The 27400-nt window shown below is 40.6% G+C and overlaps 1 protein-coding gene across 4 annotated transcripts; it reads left to right on the forward strand.

The window, feature by feature from the left end:
* Positions 1 to 69: 69 nt before the first annotated feature.
* On the forward strand, positions 70 to 27174 carry coro2aa (coronin 2Aa). 4 transcript variants are annotated; one of them, XM_086120487.1, is made up of 12 exons: positions 70 to 237; positions 17016 to 17216; positions 17756 to 17872; positions 18416 to 18565; positions 19374 to 19553; positions 19844 to 19960; positions 22674 to 22778; positions 22902 to 22998; positions 23834 to 23946; positions 24046 to 24136; positions 24505 to 24722; positions 25632 to 27174. In XM_086120487.1, the coding sequence occupies exons 1-12, from the start codon at positions 223 to 225 to the stop codon at positions 25764 to 25766; spliced, it is 1539 nt and encodes a 512-aa protein (XP_085976613.1). In that variant the 5' UTR covers positions 70 to 222; the 3' UTR covers positions 25767 to 27174. The 4 variants fall into 4 exon arrangements, with proteins under 4 accessions (XP_085976613.1, XP_085976614.1, XP_085976612.1 ...); XM_086120488.1 differs by lacking the exon at positions 70 to 237 and adding an exon at positions 11131 to 11324; XM_086120486.1 differs by lacking the exon at positions 70 to 237 and adding an exon at positions 11452 to 11601 and having other exon boundaries at positions 25683 to 27174.
* Positions 27175 to 27400: the final 226 nt, after the last annotated feature.

Genomic DNA, 27400 nt, shown 5'->3' on the forward strand with positions numbered 1-27400 from the left:
AGGCCTCGCCCAGCTCTTTCTTCCCGCTTCCCTCCTTTCCCTCCCTCCCGCCCTCTCTTCCTCATCTTCCTTCGGCAGCTCGAACCTCCCGGCCTCGTCAGCGTGTAGCACCGCCGAGCCGAGCACCAACATGACGACACCGGCTCTCCGCTAACTGGGATTCCGCTTTCCACGGTGGACTTCTACGGGAGGGAGGGAACCGCTGTCCGTGACCACCGCCGCATGACTGTCACAAAGGTGAGTACTTGGCCGCCCCGGTGCCTGCGGGGAAGACGACATCTTAGCCGGTGTTAGTAAGCACTTTTCGCCCACAACATCCGTGACACGTGCACCTGCTAACTTTAAGCGCAGCCGGTTGTTCTTATAGAACAATTAAATATGAAGACAAGTCATTTCAAGCAGCATGAATACTTCAAATCAGGCGAAACAATTCGTGTCTGGTGTTTCTCAGGCTCCCGTTTTTGTTTGAACGAGAACTGGACTGAAACCACATTTTACGTAGAAGCGTGTTTAGTCGTTGGCCTCATATCCGTGTACTACAGTGACAATAGTTTAATTTTCACCAGAGCGCTTTACTGATAAAGCTCTTCTTGGGGTTTCCTATCACATGGTGTGATTCTACGATCAAAACAGTGTAAATAGTGGTGTGCTGTACTAGGTAAGATACATTTCACTATTTTGTACCTTTTCAGAGAATTTCATTCCCACATGAATGAAACCGAAGCAGGGGCGTGCAAAGGGCGAGGCAGATGGGGAAGGAGGGACCGAGGTATCTACCTGAGGGGGGGTCATCCACTGATAATAAGGGTACCTTTTGTCATCTAGTTGAGGAGCATTTAATTGTTCTGCCTGTCTGTATATGTGCCAGCAAAAAAAAGATGGACAAAGCTGCAGTGGACTTGTGATCTTTGTGGCCGATAGGGACCAGGGACCTCATGTCCAAAAAATTGTGTCGATATCATACTAAAACATGTCATACATCCAAATCTAGAAAACACAACATATACAAAAAAAATCATAATGCATGAATCTTTGCGTTTGCATGAAGCCAACAACATTCTGTTTTTTCATCTCAGTCAATGCAGAAATGTTGGAGGACCAGGCTCCTCCCTCTCCACACCCTTACTTAAATATGCAAATTAATATAAACAGTACCTGGAGGTGGGAATAATCACCCTGCATGACCAGATAATCATATTATCAAGACATAAGTCACGAATGAAAATTACGGAACTTGACAAAATGCGAAATGGAGACGCTGACCAAGTGGAAGCCCGAAAAGCAAATCTTTGGTACGCTGTTTCTGTGAATCTGTAAGTGTTGTTGCGAATGTGGAGGGGTTGACTTGTACTTGTAGTCAATTTAAAAAAAAAAAACATTTTGTTGCTTTGTTGCTAGGCAGAGATCATATAGCTCAAATGGGTCTGACCATATGCAAATGAGCAAAAGTGAGTTTTCTGACAATTTTTCTTTGCATATTGATTAAAATAAAAAGTAATTCAAAATGCTTCAGAGCATACTCTGGAAACCGCGACTACTCGACTGTACACAAACTAGGGACTGACTAAACAGGAAATTATTATACATGTATTGTCTGACACATTTACCCACCCATCAGTTTCATAATTGTCTCAAATTTGTTTTAATTACAAAATACTCATTGACCAATTTCACACAAAAAGTTGTTTGTTTACGTTCGAAGAACCACTTTGCTCACTCAGCTTGTACTGACAGCGTGTTTATGAGACATCCATTCTCTCCTCCCTGTGAGGGTGATGTTGTTTTCGGTGAGACCACCAGTGGCGCAGATGCTTAGGGGGTCCCCTTTGTTTGCTCTCGTCTCGCGCCCACATAAACACACTTTAAGACAAAAGAGCAAGCGCTGTGAGCGGGTAATGACCTGACGCTAATTCTTCATCCAGTAGTGGGAGGAGCCGGGTCGAGTATGGACACGTGTGCTACGTTTTGGCCCATTCGCAAACCAAACAGCATCACCCTCCAAGGCAAAACCAGTCTCTTGGATGTGGAGTACAGAGGTACCTTGACTTGAGAGTCAGTCATTGTTCTCTGCAGAAGGCCACGGCAGTAGATTCTCGGTCTTTTGTTACAAATTGACAAGTCTGCTTGAAATGATCACTTCAACATGAGTACAATGCACCAAAAATTTTGTGTCAGAGAGATGTAGTTTTGTATCGGAAAAAAATGTATTTTTCGAGAATGTTTTGTGGAACCTAAAGTTAATAACTTAATTGGTTCCACGAGCCAGTTTGTAACTTAAAATGTTCATCTCAAGGTAATGTTTCCTATTGAATTGAATGGATACACAATTAATCCATTCCAGCCCCACAGGTAATTTATTTTTAACAGTGTGTGGTTAAAAATATATACAGTGCAATGTATAAATAAGTGAAACACACTTTTACAAAAAAAAAGGACCTATTATCCTATACTATATCTATTTATTGTGCATTGGCTTTAACAAAGGATGTCACATTATTATTTAAAAGATTGATTTCCTCCAAATTTTGTTTCTACAACTTTTGTTCTCATTCGTCAGTCTTATAATTAGGAAAACACCAAAGATACCGTACCGGCCGGTGCCTTACGGGATGCAGAGCCGAGTTACAAAACAGACAAGGAAGAACACACATTGTTCTGCTCAAGCGCTTCCAATAACACTCCCTTTAGGAGTCTCCCTTTTTTGAAGCCATTCTGACTGGTGTTTTATTTTCGGGCAAAAGTTGAGTGTGTCGACCTGGGACTAATTCTGCATTAATTCATAACGGGGTGCTTCTGTTGTCGTTGGGTGAATGTATTGTTGGTGGAACTTCTGCCTGGCGACAACCTGAGTGAACATTTGTTGTCTTATGAGAGGCTATGTTTCAAAAAAATAAATATATTTTTTAAGAACATGGAAATGATTTTCAGACTTCTATTTCGGCTCACTTTGTGTATTTTAGAAAATTGGAAACCCAAAAGTTATCTTCTTATCTGACTGCGTTATGGCCTTCACTGGATTCTGTGTAAAAGTCACAGAAAGTCAGATATGTAATACTATGGCTTTGATGCGACTATTTTGCCATCTCTCCTTGCGAAAGTGACTAAATATAATTCGCTTTCACGCTGCCCTTGAAGACCCAAGACCGCTAAACGCTAACTCTTCCATTACGGCTCCAACGCGCCAATTTTTCCGGATCTCTGCGCGAAAGACTAACCTTACTGTAAACTCTAGGCATCAGTTTGAACATGTTCGTCACACTCTGTTCGATTATCCCTGAGTCAGGACATATTTTTTGAAAGACTGGTGCAGACATGTTCTGTTGCAGTAAAAGAGTCAAAGGTGTGATGCCACCCTGCGCTGACAGCAAGCTGTGTTGCAGTGCGTGTGGGAGGGTGGGCATTACCGAGTCCTGAGATCAACAAATGTTGAACCTCTCCCAACTGGACAGGACATAATGAATCAATAATTTCAAGATGAGAAATGAGCCGCCAAATTATAGCGTCTGGCTTAATGTGGGCTCGTAAAAGTTGATACGTGAGGCGTGTTATGCGGCAGGCTGTTAACACATGCCTGACATTCTCACACTTTGTCCAAGCGATGACTCACGTCTGTAGCTATGTAACAAAAACCCAACGTTACCCCCAGCCAAAAACCTCAAAAGTTCCATCTTGAAGTGTAATTTTTTTGGGGGGGAAACAACAAAATACCTTTCTCAGGTGATTTTTCTCTTTGTAGTAAGTTAAAGGAAAAAAAACGTATTGGTCAGGCCCTTAAAACAACATGAAATGTCCACTTCAATTAATTGGAACAATCAGTTAAAAAAAACAAAACATTGACATGCTAACGGTTAGCATTGAGAGTTGCAGTTTTAGAAGCTATGCATATTTAAACAAAGGTGGCGGAGCAACACATTTAGACAGATACAATTGTAATGCATTCTTACATTCTTTTCAATTATGTCACGAAGCTGAACGAGCAAGTCTGAAAGGAAGGGCACTGTCACCGATGTACTTTTATTGAACAGGACAAATAACCAAACACACAAAAACAATGCTTAAGCAGCTGCCGTAGGCCACAACTCACGCCCATATGCTTACATCGGCCAAACCTGACTCCGGCTACTAATGCCATGCCCCTTAACGGCGCACATAAAACAAATACTAATGCACCAATTAAACATTTCTATTGCATCACGTTTTATTGTATTTTTTTCCAACATACAATACAATACAATACATGCTGATTTATATAGCGCTTTCACAACAGCGGTAGCTGTAACAAAGCGCTTAACAAAACAGTTAACATAAAGTAAAATAATAAACACAACACATAACATAAAACTCGGACAGTCGTGCAGTCCTAACCACTTTTCCGTCACACGCTTTGTTGTTTGAAGCAGTTTGAGATGAAAGAGGACAGAATCAAAGTGTCCTTTAACAGTGGATCAGAGACGTCATGCTCAAAATGTGCACACGTCGGCTACAAGCTAAGTTTCAAAGTCAACAAGAAGCTGTAGCATCCATTGACGAAAAAAGAGATTGGTTCACTTCTCCTGTCCCATGGAAATCCATTTCAATTCCAAGCGGCGACTCTCGGTTCCAAATACGCATCGGCGCTCTGCACCAACGCTCCTGTCTCCTCATCCTCAACTTCAGCAGCCATCCATCCAGCCGCACCAATGCCGACTGTCCCACAGCGCCGACATATCCACTGAACAAAACGGGGTTGTGAAAAATGCTGCCCATTACAGGCGCAAAAAACACAAGCGCCCCAGGTCTGTCCAGCTCAATGGCGCCGACATTCCTCCCAATCAAAATCTGTGCTGGTACAGGCGTGCTGCCGAGAAGGCGCAACCACCAAGCACAGATACTTCTCTTTTGACGAATGTCGTGGCCAAAAAACGCTGAAAACATTCCATATCAGGTCCACACGATGAAACAACAAACAACATGTGACAAAACAAAAGACAAAAACACCAAAAAAGAACAAAAAAGCAAGGCTCTTGAAGAGCACTTGCCGAAGGCTGCCTACTCGGGCGCCATCTTGAAGAAAAAAAACCCCCCAGAGAATTTTCAACACTGAAAACATGTGACAAAATGTTTTGGAACAAAGAGTCATTTCAATCAATTTGATCTGGGAAATTTGATTTGAAAAAATGACTACATTGAAGTGCGAGCTTGGTCGCTATGTGGGAATATCTTCCAGAAAGGAAAAAAAATGAACTCTTTAACATTGTATCTACTAAGACAACAGTCCCAAGTTTTATTTTGGATCCCGTTTTTGATGGGAAAAAAATTCCCACCCTCCATCTTGATCAAGGTACAACCTTATTTGAGCAACAGTCTGCCTCATTTCGTATTAATCGTCACCGCTCCACTTGATGTGAAGTCGTTCGCGACATGACAGCTGCGACAGTGCCTTTGCGGATTATTTGATGCTACTCCCACACGGTCCACACAGCCAGAGGATTAGCACCAAAAATAAATAAATAAATGTGCATATGCGTGTGTGTGTGTGTGTATTAGTTCCATGACACACGTGTTTTTTTTTTTTTTTTTTTTTTTGGCGGGGGTGGTTGAAAAGAGAACCATAGTCAGATCAGATCCTCAGACGTTGAGCATCAAAATGGTGGACAAAGTTTATTGTGTGTCTGTTTGCCGCCACTTTTTCCCACCCAAGTATTTGCATGAATGGAGGCAAAAACAACAAAAACCAACAAAAATCTACATTTTTACATGATTTTTATTAGAGAGGGAGTTGTTTCCCCAAACTAATTATTACAGTATTTCTAAAAATTTAATCAGTATTTTCTTTGTTAAGAAAAATAACTTTAGTACAGTAACATTCTGGGGGGTAAAACCATTTTTTGTTTTCTATTTGGTCACCTAAAGGTTATCAGATAATATCTAATGGAAAAATACAAAAATAAAATCAATGAATAATTAATAGTGAAATAGGATGCAAATAAATAAAATATGGAATAAACATTAAGCAGTCAAATTTGCTCAAATAATATACCACAGATGCGGAATTAATTAAAAAAATTGAACACAATGCAGCAGCTAAAATGTGTCAACTGAAGAGTGTTAAAAAAAATTCTTCAATTAATCAGATTCAGAGTCAGGCCCCCACTATTTTTATTTTTTAATCCTAACACAAAGTCCAAGCAAATGAAAGGTCAGCCAGCTTCTTCAAAATGATTATTTGATTATATCGATTAAGATGGCGAGCCTCTTTCTTGTCAAGGACCATTCCCGTTTGAATAAAGTCCTCCAAAAGCCCTTGTTACCTGTATGAAAAATAAGAGTTAATAAGTCTTCATTATTATGCCTACATATGACGAGCATTTAACTCTCCTGTCCTAATTGTTATTATTATTTATTTAAACTTTACCTGCTGTTTCACAGCAGATGGGTCATCGGAGTGTGATTCATTATTCATGAGGAGGAAAAACAAAGATTGGCTCTCGTTTGTTTTTGTCCACCATCTTGATTCCGGAGAAATGGCCCAAATGCCCAAAGGAAGTGGGAACAAAGGAGGAAAAGGCGGAAAAGTAGGTTTCAGCAAAGGAAAGATGTTAGGATGCATGAATAAAAAGCAGTTGTGAGGGTAGGAATGTTGGAGGGAATGAGGCAGAAAAAGTAGGTTGAAGCAAAGAAGGAAGGATGTACGTAAGGATAAGGGAAGGAAGGCAGGAAAGTGGCGTGAAAGGAAGTTGGGCAAGTCACAACGAAGGAAGGAAGGCAGAAAATTGATTAAAGTGAAGTATGGACGGCACTGCCCGCCCTGTTTTACATGTCTCCTTCCTCCAACACCTGATTCAAATGATCAAGATCGTTTCAGTCCTCTGCAAAGCTTGCTGAAAAAAACAGACACCATCGGAGTCCCTCAAGGACCGGATTTGGGCATCCCTGTTGTATAAAGTACATAGAGTAGCTTTCCAAGTGCTATTAGCACAGCTGCAAGTCTGCGTTTCCTGTGTGTGGAGTATCGCAAGACATTAATGCGTTTAGCTGATGGAGGAGATCTGATTAGCGTCTTGTGTGTTGTTTCCCAGTGAGGCTCAACACAGTGTCAAGACCAGCCAAGATAATACCGGCCCCACCCCACCGCACAGCCCCCCCCCCACCCCCTTGAGCCGCAGAAAGTGAAACTCACCTTGACGACGGTCGCTATGGTTCGCCTATAGCAGGCTAACTATAGGATGCTTGTCGTGTGGCAGCACAGTGAGGAAGTGGCGATCACGTCTGTCTCACAGTTTTGGGGTTTAGGCTTTGGATCTCTGCTCGGGTGTGAAGTTTTTGGAGAGTCTAAATTGTGAGCGTGTACGGTGGCCAATGGCTGGTGAGCAGTACAGGGTTCACCAAAAGTCAGCTGGGGTAGGCTAGAAAATGGATGTGTGGATTGTATCGAGTAAGGCTGAGTGATTTTGGACTTATTTTTTCCTTTCAATATTTGAATTGTAATTCAATGTGCAATTATTTTTGGTTTTCAAGATGCTTTTCTCAGGTACTGAAATATGACATGAGTATGAATAGTATTTTCATATATTGTTGGGCAGTATAGTTCTGTCATTTAAACAATTTAAATTTGCCCAAATAATGTATTTGTTAATCATTTCTGTTCACAAATTATTTAGCAATTGCGATCAGATGAAATTTGCCCCCTGAAGATGGACTAATTTAAAGTAACACTGCATAATTTCCTGTTTATTGTCTACCCCCGTCCCCTTTCTTTTGAAATAGGCGTCTCACAAAAAAGCAAAAGCTAACAACATCCTGATGTTCCATTCTTCTGGCATATAGTCATCCAAAAAAAAATGTCTGACTTCATTCATGGACGAAATCAATTCTGCTGGTTTCCTGTGATGTGGATCCAGTGAGCTGGTAGCTAGCTGCTAACGGGTTAGCCGCATATGTGTTAAGGTATTCATGGTGCCAATGGAATGGGCCGTGCTGCACGGGCATGCCAAGTATATGTTAGTGGCATCGAGCTAAGGGGGGGAGTGGTGAGATAATGCTGACACGCTGTACTTTAGTCATCAAAATGATGAAATGGAGCCTTTTATTTTAGTCTGCAATTCCTTTCCGACCAAGTGGACGACTGTGCTCGTACAGTAGTGTCACGTCTCGGCAAACTGTTCAACTTAATTTGTTGGACACGTGTAGTTCAGTCCCCCCCCCTCCTCCAGGATCCAAAATGGCGTCCTCCAAACCGGGAATTACCTACCCCACTTACATACAGATGGACAAGCCAAAACACTTCACTTCTTTCCTTTTTTTCAAGGGAGTCAAGAGTGGTCTGTTCGCCCCATCCCATGATTAAAAAAAAATAGTACGGTTATGTTGTCTTTCGTCAGCCTCCATGACCTTGAAACTTGCCCGCTAACATACGGACGGACAAACGTCACTTCCCGAATGTTGTGTTTGTTCTTTTTGGCATTTAGGTCGCATTAGAAGCGAAGCTCCTATTTCAGAAAGCAACATCTGCCGAAACCTCTCATGACAATGAACAAAAATAAATAGGGCCTTCCACTATTTAACTTTTACCTTTTTTACCCTCCTCTCTGCTTCAGCATTAAAAATAATACAGTTCTGTCATTTTACATTATTACGAAGTACCTAACACAGAAAAGAAAATCTAATTTCATTTTAGTATAAACAGAAATATGAATTATAATAATCTTCACGGCGCTGTGACATGATCGTTACCAGCAAACTGCATTTCCTTTCATTTAGCTAAGTGCTAAGTGCTTGTGTTGGCGTGAGTGGAGTCTTATAGACTGTAAGGACAGGGCAAGAGCTAGCAAATCCAAAGAGAAGCTCTGTGATCAAAACATCCACAGGATTAATAGCTGGATACAACACAAGCGCTAGTTAAGCTAATAGCCATCTAGCTTCTGTGAAAAACATAAGTGCTAGTTCCCTAACTGTTCTGTGAGAAGACAAGTGCTAGTCTTTTGACGTTGACCTTCCGACGGCCTGGCGTTGTCGCTTGTTATTAGCTGTCTGACTATATTTTGACTGCCAAACACCTGCTTGCGTTGCTTTTGTTGCAGTCTGCAATAGGCGATAGCCTATGGGCTAAAATTCAAATCACTGTATAAATTGAATCCCTTCATAGTAATGCTAGGTCTATATATCATGATATAAAATTGATTATTGTGTAAAAAAATTAGAATGGAAGTATTTCTGAACGGGTTGTATACAATTGTCCTTTGCTAAATTGATGAAAAATGACCACCCCAAAAAAAAGATACTGTATAATGTAATTTTTACAACATATGCAGATCTCAAAAGTGTACATTAAAACTCAGCACTCTGGTACAAAAAAAAATCTAATAATGTTGATATAAATATTTACTTTACAATGTATTAATCTATTCTATTCATCTCTCGGGGAGCAGCTCTGCACCGTATTTAGACACCCTAGCTAGCCAGCTCCAGCTCATAGCTAGCTGGTGTGGCGCAAGATAGCGTAGGGTCGAGCATTCCCGATTTCAGCAGAACAAAGGCGAAAGCAGGAAGGATGAATCACTGTTGGAGATGGACTCACCGTTTTTTAAACCCGTTATGGATTAAAAAACTGAAAGACGCAAGAGAAGAGTACCATTTAAAATATATATATATATATATATATATATATATATAATGCGTGGGAGGAACCATTGTATTGTGACTCACACAGCACATTTATCAACTGAAAGTGGGGGGAAAAAAAATCCTGAAATAATTTGTCTTTTTATTCGCTTGCAGGCTACACGTTGGTTTATGCAAATTATGTAAGACAACAGGTTTGTAGCATTTTTTTAAATTATTGAGCAGGGGGAAACGATGCCATTGTGACTTAGGTGGAAAGACAAACTAAATTCCTCAAACGAAAACTGAATTTTTTTGTATGTTTGTTTTGTTTGTTAGCTAGCTTTCTACTTCCTGGTTCATTCACGGAGGACATAGTAGGAAAGTGGTCCGGGATTGAGATGGCCTCTTCCATCATGATTAAAACTGCCAAAATGAAAAAAAAAAGGCATACACCACATTTCTTCATTTCAGGTTTCATTTTGTTGAAAATAACTTAAGATGGTTGGGATTCTACCATCTGCATTCAGAGGGGAACAGTTTTCAAAAAGTATAACTAAATTCCCAAATTAGAACTTGACATTATTACTTTTATTTTTTTTATTTTTAGGCACTCTGCAAGTGTTTCTCTGGAGTGACCATTGGACTTTGTCATCTGCAAAGCATGATGGGTTGCAGCATGTCCATTTTCCAAAAAACGAAATGTAAACCATATTCAGATTTCGACTTGAACTCCGCACTTGAGTTGAGTGCATCAGCTATTGATCAGCCCTCCGCGCTCCTCCCTTGTTTGCCCGTGTGAAGGCCACTTTGCTTCTCTCTCTCTTTTTTTCTTTACTCTTTTGGACCAATCAGCTCTTTGGCCTCTTGCGCAACCTTTGGCTTTGACTGGCAGGCTTGTGGACAGGCGAGTGTCCATTTGGGACACACAGAATTGAATCAGTACAATTAGGAGAGAAATGGGCTTCTTGAAATTTTTATTCCCACTATACTACGACTTTTATTTCGATTTTATGACAAGTCGGTCCTTGTGATGTTATGATATTCTCATCTTTGCATTATTTTTCACCTAAAGCTTGGAAAATCTTTCTTCCAGTATTGACATTTTTCTCCATCTTTCGACTTAATCATTCTAATATTAGAACTTTATTCCGCTCGCATGACGACATATTTTTTTCGTGGAGGGTCAAAACCTTATTCCTGAAGTTTTATAGAGCACTTGAAAAACAACCATCAATAAAAATCTGACATATAAATAACAAAGACAGCTAAAACAATCAACGAATAACCTAAAAACAGGATACCCAAGAAAACAGTGTCGACTCGCATGCTGAGTCGAAAGCCATCGAATCAAAGTGTGTGTTTTAAGACCACTATTTCATTATTATTATTACAATACCATCCCCGGTAACATTATGAATTTATTATGCAAAGAGAGCGAGCTATCATGTCCTACCTCTCTCTCGCTCTTTCACCCCCCCCCCCCCCACCCTCCCTCTCTCTCAAAGGGAGTGTACACACTCGCCTTCCTTGTGCTTGTTCACACACGCGTTTGCCTTCACGCAGAGTGCGTGTGGACGCGGCGGCGGCGGTGGTGGATGTAGCGGAGATAAAGTCAACGTTTCTTTTCCCCTGTGCCGATCCGCTTTGCCCCGGAGACATAACAGATCGTCCTTCAAGGACCCCTTCCCGCTGACCCCCGCCCCACCCATCCCTGCCCCACGGTTCCCCCTCCTGCGGTCAGGGTGAGTCTCATTCTCCTCCCCGAGCGAGTGCTTTCATGTCCTGGTGTGACGGGTCACTGTGTGGAATTTGGCGTTGGCTTATTGATCTTTTTACTCTACTGGCTGCTCAGTCCACAGCTGAACTTTTTCCCCTGGAGCACAACTCCAGATGAGCTTGGACAAGATGAAACGTAATTGTGTGCTGCCAACTTGGGTTGTGCAGTCCTCAAAATGGATCGCCGGAGGCACACTTTGTCATTGCCTCCTCCTGAAGTTGACGCCGACTCTGTCCATAAAGGTGACAATGACATCATCCGTGGTCTTGACCCTCTCCGTTTGATGGCAATCAGAGCTTTTAATTGGGGCAGCACTGTGGACTCGTGGTCAGCACGTCTGCCTCGCAGGTCAGAGGTTCTGGTTTGGAATCTCAGCTGGATTTTGCATGTTCCCTCCCACATTCCAAATAATGCAAATTCAATGTGGTTTGACGCCTTGGATTTGGAGATGTTAGATTGACTTTATAATTGGGGCAGTATGGCGGACAAGTGGTTGACATGTCGGCTTTTTGGACTGAAGGAAAACGTAGAGTCAGAGCAGAATTCAATGGAACGTAAAGAAATGAACAGTTTGTGCATCGTGATTTAGTGCTTTCCACCCCCACCACCCATAATAAAATAAAATAAATAAATACATAAATTCAATTGAATGAGACAAGTACTTTATGGAGTCAAACTGATCAGCTTATTCGAAACGTCTTTGACAGTATTTTCCACATTCCGCAAATTCCCACGCTCCCTAAATTCTACACTTTTAACAGTAAAATTGCCAAATTTTCACAATGGAATTACACATTTACATCCGGCTTTCACACTTCCTCTAATTAATCAACAACTATTAAATTCATTTTAAAAAATGCAGGAACTATTCCAGGTCTCAAAATTAAAAATGTTCACAATAAAATTCCAAAGTAAAAGTTATTTTACAAATGTTCACTGTCGTGCGTGGACGCCCTATGTCCAAATTGGGTTTCATCATTTTCTTCACAAATTGATATCTTGACCGATTCAAACCATTTTAAGTCTCACATTTAACATTTCTACCATTCAGTCAATTTCACAGCATTTCCTTCCAGCTCTTTGACAATCACACATTATTTGAATGGGGAAAACTCTTGTTCTTTTGTTGTTTAGACTCCATTTTCATGGACATATTTTTTATACACCGACACAAATGTTGTGTTACCGTTTCGCCAGTTGCGTAATCCATTCCAGACTGCCGCTATCAGAAAACATGATGTCTGCCAATCACGTAGCCCTCCGCGCTCGCTCCTGTACATGTTAATCATTACATCTCTCAATGTGTTCCCTTATCCGTCCGCTTGTTAAAAAAAAAAAAAAAGGACTTATCTGATCATGGAGAATGGTGGACGCCAACAGTTATTCATTTATGACCAAATGCCTTCTAAAAAGTGCAAAACAGTCAAAACTTTATGAAAATGCAAATTGGAAACTTTTTATTTGTTGTTCCACACAGATTTTTATTTTTTTAATCTTAAACTTGACAAATAGACCATATATTAAAATAACTAAAACTAATACTAAATCTAATGAAAGCTAAATAAAACAAAACATTTTGGAAAAAAACAAAAATCAACATGAAAACAAACTTGCTCTGAAAAATAATTCAAACTCAGTGAATTTAAAAAAAAAATCAAAATGAAATAAAAACTACTGTAAAACTATTATAACCCTGAATAGGCGAGGTTGTGGTTCAACATAATAGAAATTACAACTTCACATTCAATTATGCGTCTGGCCTGACACACAGAAAATGACACAAAATTGTGCGATAGACATACCAGAAATGTACCGCATTGTGTCACTTATACATCAAATTCATTCCTAAATATCATTTTAATAAATATTCTCTGTGAAATGTTTTCTCCTTCACCTACAATGTAATAAATAGTAGGTCGGGTGAGTCCTGGAGACCGGCGTTTGCAACATTTATTCGGCTGCATTCGTGTTTTTATGATAACCTCCCTGAACACCTTTCTGGCAAAAAAAAAAAAAAAGATGCACTGACTTTTTAGCAGTTTATTTGTGCGAATGCATTTTTGTAACAAGGAACTTTTCTGGCACGATAACGTTTGGCACCTGTACATTCCTCGACTTGTGGGAGGGGTTCTACATGGACACAAGGTGAAAGGAGAAAGGTCAATGTTGGCTTTTTGGATTAAAGACTGGCACAAGGTCACCGTTGTTTGGATTGGGAGTGCTGGCCGACAATTGGATTTGAAGTTATTGATGTGGGTTAGCGGATTGTAAGCGTGCTACTTGTAGCGCCGCGCCGCCCGCTTCAGCGCTGTGTTGACATCACATGTAAACTTTGAACTCCCCGCGAATGCTTGGCCAAGAGAGGAGTGGCCCGCCTGTGTACTAGGTCATGACTTGCTTTAAATGCGGTATGGCATGCTCTATACTGCAGCATTAAACTATAGTTACAGAGACGCAGATGTGCCGTACACTCCTTTTCTGCTTCGCTTTCTGAGCCAGACGTGGTCAAAACGTACCGGCATAAATGAATACATCAAGGCTTATTTTTGGTCTTTTTTTTTTTTTTGGATCAGCGAGGAGCCGCGTGTAAAAATAGCCACCATGGTCTTTTTCGTCATCCGGTTTTCAGACAGGCTGCCCGCCCACCGCGGAGACTGCAAGATGCCAGCGTCTATTGTCTCGTTACAATCTGCTTTTTAAGACACCGTCTTAAAGTATTGCTCTCTGTCGTGTACTTCCGCTTGAATGGAAACCATGTGAAAAGGGGTTGCGACAGTATCGTCATTAATATCGTCAGCATCTGTCTCTTTGTACGATCCAATGCTTATATGGTCCTAAAAACCCATTCCCAACACTCTCTTTTCTTTATTTTATGTCAATCAACACAGCGCGGCCCTCGCAAGTGTTGGAATGGCCGATTAATGCGATGCCAGTTGGACGTCAGGACGTGCCAAGAAGCGCCTTGGCGTTCTACCTTGGCAGCGTCTCCGCATAAAGACCTGGCTGCTCGTGGATCGACCCAAATGCTGCCAGGGATTATCGCACATAGCCAAGTGTAAACAAACCTCTGTCAGGGCACGCTTTGGTGATGCAGTCGAAAAAGGAGTGGAGCCGCCAGTGCCGATTGACCTTTGGCCATCGTCAAATAATGGTCTTGGTCTTTATTGTGAGGCATGTGACGTCTCTTTACAAGAGACCACTTAGTTACCTCCGCCAAGGAATGCGTGGAACAAAGTCCAGTATGTTGATACTCACGTTCAGGCATGGATCTCAATCGAACTATCACTTCATTTGACTCAGTAGGTCGTAACGGCCAGGATCGCTTTTACCTGCGAGGCCTAACGAATCTCCACAGCGTTGAGGGGAGACATTCCAGCATGTCAGTGGCAGCCCGAGGGCAAAAGAGGATAGCGGAGAGCGTAAACTGAGATGTGGCGCGTCACCATTCTTATTCTTTTTGTGGCTTTCTTAATTCGAGCTGAAAGTATCACCTTTTAACTTGATCTACAGTAGCGCTGCTGCACCATTCGGTTAGTCATCTTAGCTTTGTAGCAACTCCTTGCGCCCTCTATTAGTCTACTGGTTTATTTCCTGGTATCTATTTCATACTCAACTCAACTGTATTCATAGAGCACTTTTAAACAGCCATTGCCGCATACAAAGTGCTGTACATGGAGCAACTAACATATATACAACAAAAAAGCAATAATCAGTAACAAAGATGGTAGTAGGCACCAAACAGTAAAACTCGTGACACTGAGAGATAGGCTAGTAGTCCTGCTGTTCATTTTTTGTCCTCCTGGCATACTCTCCTGGCTTATGGTATGTCAAACTCAAGACAATTCTGATTTTGCTGCTTGTTGTTACCACCCCCTGGTGTACTGTCCTATCTCCTGGTACACTACGCTGGGTACCGCACTCCTGCGACCACCATCTGGTGTCTCTTCCATGCGCTTGACGCTCCGCTGAGGCAAAAACGAGCAAGTTGTGGTCTTACAGGTTTTTGACCTCCACCGGCCCCCTCCAAGTGTACCCCGCCTGTTCTCCTGGTATCTCCTCTTTGCTCTTGACACTGCACAGCAGGATGAGTAAATGGTGGTCCTGTTGTTGAGTTGTCGCCTTTCTCCTGGTATCTTTTGTCCACTCAACATTTTACTGGAAGACAAAGGATGAGATCTTGGATCGTTTTACTCTATTGGTGTACTAGCCTGTCTCCGGGTATCACCACCACACTCTCAGTACAAACAGCCTCATGCTAGTGCTATGCTAGTCCTATAACAATGATAAAGTGATATTTACCAAAAAAGTGGAAGCATGTAGTCAACAACCTGGTTCAAGGAGGATAAACTTTATCTTACTTCACTCAATTGAAATGACTGATGCGGCCAGTAAACCAATAAATCCGGCAATGACTTTTGGTTACTGCACTGTCGATTGACCGCACAGGAAGCCATTTAAGGTGACTTGGAGGCAATCGTATGTTTTGACAGCTTTCTCGCTGTCAAGACTTGAGCTTCCATGTCAGTAGCTGCCCAGTCTCAACGTCTTGTCTGTCAAACTCCTCCCGCCCTTTATTTATAAGTAATGAGCATGCAGCAGACAGGCAGGCTGGCAGCGCAGTAGCCAAGCAGACATTCTGGCTGGCTTGCCTTGGTCCCAGTGGACCAGACTCGCTTATCTTGCGCCATAATGACATATGCATCGATTATCCGGCAAGGGAGGCCGCTCCAAAAAAAAAATACAGCATATACTGGTACCTCTGATCTTGGTAATGGCTTGTCATCATTGACGTTTGACTGCATCAACTTTGCCCGGGCGATGGAATCAGAAGAAAAACAAAGATTGACAAATTAATTCGCATACTGGACTGGAGAATATATCACCGAAATGGAAAAACAGTCATTGGATAGGTTATGGCTTGTGAATAAGCGTTAACATACAGACCATTTAAAAATACAAATAAACATAGAGAAAGGAAGAGGAACCAAAAACACTACCCTGTGGGACCCCACACACGTAGCGCATCGTTGTAGTGCCATCAAAACAACGGATCCGTATGGTTACGCTTACGTCACCGAGACGTACTACTATTGCTACTGGTACTATTGTTACTTCTAATACAGCTTCTGTTACTGCTCATTTGTACTACTTCTACGACATTTTTATGACTCACCTTAGTAATAAAAATGACTACAACCTCTATTACTATTCCTACTTCTTATTACAACTACCACTACTATTACGGTTTGTGTACCGTACTGTACGCTACTGTTTATACAATTACTAATTCTCTGTGGCGGGGTGGCCTTCGTGAATTTCGGGAAAATATGTTAATTTTTCCGAACGGCTGTTGTGTTTCCGGGCCTGTCCTGGGCATCATGAAAATATATACTGCATATATTTTTTTCTGGGGTTTGAAAGTGAGGAAAGCGATGTTCCTATTCAGTAAGCAGTCCTTACAATTAAATCAAAGCATTTACATTTTATGTTTGTTTTGCCTAATTCAAAGATAATCCTGGTTTTCCTCGTCACTTTTTTTTTGTGCCTCCTTGGTGGAGCTGTTAAAGTTGCAGTGGTTTTTTTTATTTTGTTTTTTTTTGTCAATTTTTCTTGGCCGCAGAGCCTATAAATAGAGCGTCTTCCTTTTTGTTGTCAGATGTCATGGCGTCCTCAGTACCGCAGCTCCAAGTTCCGGCACGTGTTCGGCAAGGCAGCCCCCAAAGATAGCTGCTACGACGGCGTGCCCATCACGCTCAGCGTCCAGGACAACAACTTCTGCGCGGTCAACCCTCGCTTCCTCGCCGTCATCACCGAGTGCGCGGGGGGCGGGGCCTTCCTGGTCCTCTCTGTCCATCATGTGAGTGTCGGTGACAAAAGATGTCGTGCTGCGTAAAAGGTTGGACATCTGCGCTCACTCCTTGGGGAGGGGGGTCATGATTAAGCCTGAAAATGGACACTGTACATTTTCAAAAATCCGCATCATTAGCAAGATGGAAAGGATTTTTTTCTAGGCCGATTCATGGAAATCCGTTTTAGTGTCATTGTACTTTTTGTACTGCTGCTACTACTATTATTACTTTGACTTCTTTTACTACTAGACATTTACTACAGCCACAACTACTCCTACCACCATTTTTTTCATTCACAGTCAGAAGCTGAGCTTTTCAATTATTTGTTTAAATAATGCAGTTTTTTTCTCCTCTGAATGTAGTAGCTTTGTTTTTTTTTTTTTGTTGTTTTTTGTTTTACATTACCTGTGTGTGTTTGAAATAATTTATGCACCAGTCTCTATACGCTAAGTTTAAATGTATACCATGGTCATAAATGACAGCCATACAGATATTTAAATGTATTTTATGACTTTTTTTTTTTTTAAACACCATATTAACTCCTCAGACAGGTAAAGTGGACCCTCACCACCCGCGCGTGTCAGGCCACAGGGGCAATGTGTTGGACGTAAAATGGAATCCCTTTGACGACTACTGCATCGCCTCCTGCTCTGAGGATGCCACGGTTTGAAAACACAGAGACACACACGCATGCTCGTGCACACAGAATCTGTACTCTACTGAGGCGTCATTCCCTTGAATACGAGGGGAGTAGAGGTGAGATAATTTTCTGGTGCCTCACAAAAAGCTTAAAGAGGAACCAGGAGTCATCCCACACATTCCTCAGGAGTAACTCATCCGGCTTTACCTCCTCAGAGGTGATGTTTGCACTTCGCTGGTTGATTTCCAAATGTGGTCCTGTTTACAACTCTGCAGGAAAAATACCCAAACTTTCAGGCTTTTGCTAGAAAGTTTTAAAGAAGGCAGGAAAAGCCAACTAGAATAGCCGAACTTTATTTGCTGATTTGTCTTGTTTTTTTTGTTGTTTTTTTTTAAATAAGACAAAAACCTAGCTTTTGAACCGGGGTGTGTAGACTTTTTATGCACAGTGTATGTACTCAATACTTTCAACTCATTCGCTGCCATGAATGTGTATAGATGCCAATATTTCGTCTTGACAATGAATTATAAAAGAATGAAATGTGAATGAATGAATGTGTATCTATAGGTGAAGGTATGGGAAATCCCCCCTCACGGGCTCTTCAAGAACATGACGGTGGCCTGGAAGGAGCTACAGGGCCACAGCCGCCGGGTGGGCCTCATCGAGTGGCACCCCACCGCCAACAACATCCTCTTCAGCACCGCATATGACTACAAGGTCAAGAGCTCACCACTGTGTCCAAATACTATTAGCAGGCACCGGAGTGTATCACAATGCAGCCGAACAGGTCTTAACTATTTAAAGGCGATGCATTCTTACGATAAAGATCACACACAGCTTCACCCAAAAAAAATGAGGGAGGTTGGCCAGCCAAGATGTAATGAAAGCATGGATTTTTGTCACAAAAAAAAAAACAACCTAAAAAAAATGGACAAACCCCACCAAGTTGATGATTCAATTCAGAAATGTGATTAAAGCTTTAAAAAAATAAATATATAAATAAAATAAAATCGCCTGCTATGTTTTGGAATAATCCGGAACAGGGGCGCATGCCACAAATGTGAACAGACACACAATAATCTTAACAGGAAAAACGTTACAAAAAGCTCAAGACCGACACAGTACAAGTTAGGGATCTGGAAAATAGAGCCAGGAAAAAAACTTCATGAACAAAAAGCGCTTGCAGAAGGCAAAGAAATAAATAACAAAAATAGCTTGTCACAAAAAAGACAAGAAAATCCAAACCACGGCGTGGACAAAAACGGCAGACAAAAATCGAGTGTCAAGAGAATAAGCACTTGGTACGAGAGTCGTGAGCAAGGCAAATAATCCGACAGTAAATTGTCGGCGTAGCAGTCCTTACGCAGTCCACCGATGGTGACGCGCGATGGGTGCGGTGTTGGAGGAAAACGGCCACCACTCCCACTGGAAACTGAAACCAAAAACAAACACGAACGGGGCAACGCCAAAGATAAAGATTTAGGCACTTTACAGTACTTGATGCGTCCCCTCCTGCCGCCCCCAGGTGATGATCTGGAACCTGGACTGTCCGGAGCAGGTGATCAAGAATCCCGTGCGGACCATCAGCGTCCACACGGACGTGGTGCTGTCCATGTCCTTCAACACGGACGCCAGCCTCTTGGCCACAACGTGCAAGGACAAGAAAGTGCGGCTCCTGGAGCCGCGCTCGGGGACCCTGCTGCAGGTAATTTCGGAAATCTATGGGAATCCAGTCTTTTTGAACCTTCTGGGCAACCGTACTACCTTTGTTGACTTCAACTCTTCTGTCCTTTCAATTGATGGGCGAAGAAAAGTGTCCAAAATGTCAACGTAAACTTGTGCATTTAACGAAGATGCTAATGGCGGCCATCACCTCAGCGTCTTTACCCGACGCACGCAGTTTTCGACTGACTCCACTTTGACCAGCTTTTGACCGCATGCGTGAAAAGGCTGCCCTGTCACGATTTGCAACCCGTGTCCTTTGCCGGTTGCCAGGAAGCCAACTGCAAGACGCACAAGGCCACCAAGGTGCTGATTCTGGACAACGTCAACAAGCTGCTCACCGCAGGCACGTCCAGATGGAACGACAGGCAGATTGCACTCTGGGATCTGGTAAGGACCAGTGCGCTTTTGCGCTTTTTTTTTTTTTTTTGGTTTTTGTTTTATTTTACCTAATGTTAGTTGATTATATATTTTTTAATTAATTAAATTATTATTAATAATTTAACGGCACGGTGACCGACTAGTTAGCACGTCCGCTTCATAGTGCACAGGTGCAGGGTTCGAATCCGGGCTCCGGCCTTCCTGTTTGGGTTTTCTCCGGGTACTCCGGTTTCCTCCCACATTGTAAAAACATGCATGGTAGGTTAGCGCCCTAAATTGTCCCTAGGTGTGATTGTGCTGTTTTTTTTTTTCTACAAAATGTAAATACAGGGTGACCCAAAAAGATGCGTACCCATGAAAATTTCAATTGTGAGTTTGATTAGAAAGCTATTTATTTCAAATTACAACCACACATTATTCAGTTTATGGAAGACCATTCACCAGAGTTTCAGCTATTTCTGTAAATTTTTAGTCAATTTATGGCTTTCCCAAGATGTGTCCTAGGGCTGCGTTCTATCGAGTCCCTCACTGCAGCAATGTTTTCTTCTGTCCTTGCACTCTTTTTCCTGCCTGAATAAGTTCCCCCTGTGGCTTTAGAACATAAGTTCACTACAGTCCCATGCTCTCTGAACTTCGTAACCCAACTAACAATCGTTGATTTTGGTGGAAAGTTGCGACAATGGAAAAGTTTTCGAAACTGAATCTGTACACTCTGGTATGATTTTGTTGCAAAATAGATCTCCAGGGAGAATATCTTCTGCTGATTTGTCCAAGACATTTTTGGGGCAACTATAGCTAAAAACGATCATCCATAGGTTCACCTTTCACGTCCTGCAACAGAAAAGACATTCGTTAAAAAATGGATTTTTTATCGAATAAAATATGGGTATGCATCTTTTTGGGTCACCCTGTACTTGAGTTCACTTTGTTTTATCATAAGAAATTTTACTTCTCTATTTTGTTTTATTTATTCATCCCCTTCACATTGTTTTAAAAGAAAATGATCATACATTATCATGATTATCATCCCCGATTACAGTCTCAAAATGCGGAATTGAATCTGATTTTATATTATGGCTTTGTACTACTTACTTCAGTTTCCCACATGATGGTTTGGTTGTCCTGTATTTGACTTGTGACGTGGTACGCCTAAGAGGAGTGATTTTCACTTGAGGAGAAAAATGTTCACGCGCATTTGTAATGATGAGAACGTCTGTCATGTGTGTCAACTCCAGATTATATTCCTTTGACCTCATTTTGCCTCTGTGTCCGAGAGATTGATTTCACTTCTGGCCCAGCACAACAACAAAGACAACAATAATAATTAATTATTATTGTTATTCACATAACAATCCAGAGTTATGTGGAAATGGGGAATTGGCAACCTGAATCAGAACGCAAATCGGTGATGTCACGCTTAAGGTCAACTCAGACAGGTGAAATCCTGCAGGAACGCAACACTGACATCTAGTGGACACATTCAATCACGAGCATTGCAGTTCCTCCAGCAGTCCAGTCTTGCGCTGTCATTAGGACCAATTTAAAAAAAAAAAGGAAGCTTTCAAAATTTATTTTTTTACTGTCACACTAAACATTAAACAGAGGACAATGACGAGGCATATATTCTTTCTTCGTTGGGGGGGGGGCTAACGATTGAATGGCATTTCCATTCATTTCTAATGGGAAAGATGATTTGAGTTGCAAGTGCTTAGAGTTACAAGTGTGGTTAGGGAACAAATGAAACTTGTATCTCAAGGTGCCACGGTGTATATTCTATATTATTGCATGATTCCATGTGGTGGTTGTCAGTTGTCGTTTTGGCATGCAAGAAGGATTATGTCCAAAGTGAAGGATTAGGGATTGAGTGGGTTTTTGTTTCTCTGAAAGACTGACTCTCTCTCTCTCTCTCTCTCTCACTCTTTTTTTCTTCCTCTGAATTTGTGTGACGGATTTTTTAATTTATAAATATTCACAGTGTATTTGACATTTTTCAAATCGGGTCTGCCCTTCTGATTTATTTGTTTACTTTCATCCGACTTTACTTGAACCACCATATGATTATATTTTGTTTTATTTTATCTCCTTACTTTGTTTTGTCGTTTTAAACCACCGTACATAGAAAAAAAATGCACCACCGTAGTTTTTTCCCTGATTGTACTCTTTTAAATTTGCTGACTGTTTCGTTTCACATTATTTCCACCCAGTATGTTTTATTTGACCTCTTATCCTCTTACTTCATTTTATTTCTTGAATATGATAAGATAAGATAACCTTTATTTGTTCCACACTGGGGAAATTTGCGGTCTACATCAGCAAAATTGTGGGGGAGGCACCGTACTTTATTTTACTTTAATTTATTTTAGCACTTTACTCTTGTTTTATTCCACTTTTTTTTCACCACCTTTATTTTATTTTATTTCAGGACACTACCACCTTTGTTTCATCTTACCGCATCATTGTGTTTTATTTATCTACATTTCAAAACATGAGTTGTTTTATTTTCCAACCATACTTTGTTTAATTCACTCAATTTTTACACCCAACTTTGATGCTTATCACTGCCTTTTTATTTATTTATTTTTAACCACGTTCCTGCATTTTCTTTTGCCATATTACTCATTTGTGGCCATGACAGCAACGGTGGGCCAGTGCAAAAGGGGATCCAAATTTTATTCATGTCACTGTAATTTATTCAGCTTTTTTGTTGTTGTTGTATTTTTAGGATGACTTGTCAATGCCTTTGTTAGAGGAAAACATGGATGGTTCATCGGGATTCCTCTTTCCGTTCTATGACCCTGACACACACATGCTGTACTTGGCCGGGAAGGTGAGCAATCCTGCGGCATCCTGAACACACTCGACAATATCAAACAGCGGTACCTTGATTTACGGTAGGTACAGTGTCGTCCAAGATTTGGCGTTAGCTAAGACGCGTTGCTGTCTCCTGCAGGGGGACGGGAACATCAGGTACTATGAGATCAGCTCGGAGAAGCCGTACATTCACTACCTGACGGAGTACCGCTCCACTTTACCTCAGAAAGGGATGGGTAAGGAACACGCCGGAGTGCGACAAACTTTTTTTGTCTGTCTGTATTTTTTGTGGCAATATATATTTTTTTCCTCTTGTTAAATATTGTTTATTCTCATTATCACTCCCATTATCCGATGTTATGCTCATAAATGTTTTTTTTCTTTTCTAACAATATATTTTTTCCCTGTAGTATTACATTTATTTTCTCATAGATTTTTTTTTTTTATTTTTAGATTGAGATTATTTTTATTTTTTTATTGATTTGTTGGGATTACTGTATTATCTTTTCCCTGGTAATTTGTTTTCACCATAACATTTTGTGTTTATGGTTGTAATATTCTGACTTTCTAGGTAATATAATTTTTTTCTCTTGTAAACAATTCATCTTATTCTTGTGAATTATTCATTTTTTAATTTTGTTATGCCTTTCTCATAAAATATAAAATAATTTTGGGGGGATTATTCTTGTCATTTTCACAGTTTCTCTTAAGCATAGTCATTTTCTCATTGTTTGAGTTTTTTTTTTTTTAATGTACTCGAAAAATATTGCATGACCTTATTCTTTTAAAAAAAAAATCCCTGCCCTTTATTTTTCTCTCTACATGATCCAACTTCATCCTTGTAAAAGTAATTGATGGATAATGACGATTATTAATATTATCGACTCCATGAATTGTTGAAGGAGCCGTACTGTACTGAGCAACACGGGAGCCCCTTCCGCTGATTATGTCAAGAGATGAACCCCTTTGAGGGACGGCGGTTACGACAGTGGACGGCTTATCATGTGATCAGGTTACAGGGCGCCTGAAAGGATTAACAACTGAATTTTTTTTTTCCTTTGGTGATCTCAGGTGTGATGCCAAAGAGAGGCCTGGACGTGAGTTTGTGTGAAGTCTTTCGCTTCTACAAACTGGTGACCATCAAGACGCTCATTGAGCCGCTGTCCATGATCGTCCCACGCAGGGTAAGAAGAAGGCCTCACCGTCCCCCTCCAGCCTCAATGTTTTTTTTTTCTCCCCCCGTTATTTTTTTAAGTGACATCATATTTTGTTGCCATTTACAGTCAGAGTCGTACCAGGAGGACATCTATCCAATGACGGCAGGCAACAAGCCCGCTTTGACTGCGGACGAGTGGCTCAGCGGCATCGACAGAGGTCGTCGGCGCTGAGCGATTCCTTCTATTCACGTCATTGGATTACTTTTTTTTCCATTTTCTTGAAATATTTCAATTTATCGTTTTTGTTTTTTGTCTGAAGGAAAATGGTAGTATGGCGCAGTGTTTCTTGTCGTTGTTTTCTTTTAAATTGTTTTGATTATTCTTGTAAAATTCTAAATCTAATTTGGTATTTTAAGACAAAATTTTTAATCAATGTCTGTAACGTTTGGAGTTTCGTCTCATAATATTGAATTTATTTTTCTAGTAACGTTTAAAAATATTTTATTTATAAATATGTATATACAACAGACCTAAGTAGCTTTTTTTTCCTCTTCTCCTCCGCATCTCCTACCATCTGCTGTGCAGGCCCGGTGATGATGTCACTGAAGCCTGGCCAGCCCGCGGACGAGTCGAACGGCGAGACCGACAAAGATCTGGGGAGGACTCGCGGCCGAGCGTACATCAGGGAACAGCCGGGCGGCGGCAGCACGACGGACAACAATGGCGTGGCAGACGACGGCAGGATGGCGGTGAGCAACGGACAAGACTTCCTGCTCTGCTCGCCGCCCAAGACGGAAAATGAGGTAGTGAAGGACTCTGCTTTTTCGGGTTGGATTGACAGGCAACTGAGATTGGGCTAACTCCATTGTTGTCATGTTGGAGGCGAGTGATTCGGTTTTATGGTGCAATAATACGGAGGACAGGTTACTTTTGATTTTTTTTTTTTTTTTTATGGCATGGATTACACATGGGTGTAAATTAATAAAATGTCATTCAAACCAATACAAAAATAATATGTAAGAATATGAATATATATAATAAGAATATGAAAAGACTACCTAAGCACTCTGCTGCAAAACTAATTCAGATGCAGGTTGGTGCAGTAACCTTGACAAAGTAATTTAGTACGGTAGTTACTTTACTGATTACTTGAATTTGAAAGTAACTTGGTTATGTTACTGATTACCTGAGAATCAGATTACAAGTTATTTTATGAGTTTCTTTTGCCAGACACCGACAACACCGCTTAACATTTTAAAAAAATCACATCTTTTTTTTTTTTTGTTACTACTTTTTTCCGGGGTTGGGATTAGGGATGCAGGATTTTAGAAAAATAATCTTTTTGTGATTTTTTTTTCTTCCCCTCAAATATTACAATTGCGGTTTAATATGCGATTATTTTTTTCAAGGGCCCCTTCCCCTGTATTTTTTTTCATTTATAGTAAGCATTATAGACACTTTTGAAAAAAATAATGTTCTTGTGATTCCCCCCTCCTACTGTAAATGTTGTAAATTCATATGCGATCATTCTTTGAAGTGCCTCTTTTGCTGGGGGGGTTTTTCAACAACAAATGCAAGCAGTCAGTCATCTGTATTACAAACAAGATGCGATTTTCTTAAGCATAAATGTTTGCCATCCGTACATGTATATCTGATTATTAAAGGCGAGCAAGCCAGCGTGACTCAATGGCTGACGTTGATGTTGTCCACAGCTTCGCGTGAAGTTCCACAAGCAGCAGGACGAGATCCGGCGGCTGGTGGAGCTTCTCCACCAGAGGGACGTGCACATCAAGCAGCTGGAGTTGGAGATCAACAACATGAAAAACTCTCAGCAGAATTCACTTTAACACTTTTTCCTTTTTTTTTTTTAAAGACAAGTATGGTCTTTCTGTCATCGCTTGACACACAATTTGGTGCATATATTCTTGATGTAAATACACTCAGCGATTCTTAGCCACACACTTTTACGAACTTGCACACTTTGATTTTGTATCGCAGCTATGCAACTTTTTAGGGTTTTTTTAAACACGTTGTGAGCAGAAAGAAAAAACAACAAAGACGAAAAGAAACAAAGATGCGCGATCATATGCAAATGCATTTTATCGGTTGGCTTCAGTATTTGAAAAAGGAGACTGAAAAGAAAAAAAATACCACTGTAATTAAAAAGTGACGTCATAAGAATAAACATGTAATATATTTTTTTACGATTTGAATTTCAAAATTCACTATTCTTATAAAAAAAATTCTCGCCGTGACTTTTATCCTCTCAAGGCTTTTAATTTATTCTTGTAAATTCCCCTTTTTTAATATAAATTCTCTTTATTTTTTTAATCTCAGCTATCTAGTAATTATTCCCCCCACAATATGTTGAGAATCAACATGAGAGGGAAAAAATCTTAATTTAAGGAAATCTGAATATTATGTGAATAAAAATTTGACCCCAAAAAAATCATACACAAATGAAAAACATTTCCCAGTCATTTTATGCATTATGAGACCCAATTATAATTTCTTATGGTTGAAAATATTCCCATTACAAAAGTTGGAATATACCAAGAGAATATTGCAATATTACAACTTTTTGTGCTAGAGTATTTTTCTTCTTTTCAGTGCACCAATACATATTGCTTCCTTTTTTTTGTTTTGTTTCTTTCTTTCGTTTTGAATGTTTCCCCATCTACTCTTTTGATGGCAGCTTTTGTACACGCCGAGACCAAACGTGCGCTTTTGTCCTCGTCCAACGTTGGTCTGTTGAAATCGGGAAGTGCCGCTGCGACATTCGAAGCTCAGCCTCGACATCTCTGGACATCAAAAGCTGGCGTGCTGCCGTTGAGTCACTGTGAAATGACATTTATTTAAAAGCAGAAAATGAGCACCACGAGTTCACTTTGCATTGATTTTTCATTTGGGCAGGAATAAACTGGCATACTCATCGAACAAAAAAACATTGTTGACGTGCTATGCATTTTATTCATTCATTTTTAATTAAAAATAAATTTGTTCAAAATATATCCTGCAATAACTAGTAGTAGTAGTAGGTGTGTGGAGAGAGGTGGCGAGAGAATTTTCCAATTTAGACAAAAGACCGAAAATGCTAGTTATCGAAATAACATTGCATGTTTGTTTTGCTTGCATCTTTGTTTTCTTCTGGTAAATTATGAGTTTAGACGAAAATTTGAGTTCAGTCTCTGTAACTGTATTTTCAGTTCTCACCTGTAATATTCAGAATTTTTCCTCATAAATTCATCAAATGCAGTAATGGTTTTAGATTACTGTCATAATATTGAAAAAACATTCAAGGAATTTTTTTATTGGTAAATGGCATACCCCGATTATGGTTGCCAATCGCAGAGGACACATAAACAAAACAATCCTTGACACTCACAATCGCTCTGCTCGCCGCCCTGCGACTTGTGTGGACAAGAGGCGTGGCAAATTGATGTTACATTATTACAGTAATTACACCGTCTTCTAATATACT

This window comes from Hippocampus guttulatus, chromosome 9 (genome assembly GCF_054856545.1).
Source record: "Hippocampus guttulatus isolate MCC_2025c chromosome 9, RoL_Hgut_1.0, whole genome shotgun sequence".
Classification (NCBI taxonomy): Eukaryota; Metazoa; Chordata; class Actinopteri; order Syngnathiformes; family Syngnathidae; genus Hippocampus; species Hippocampus guttulatus.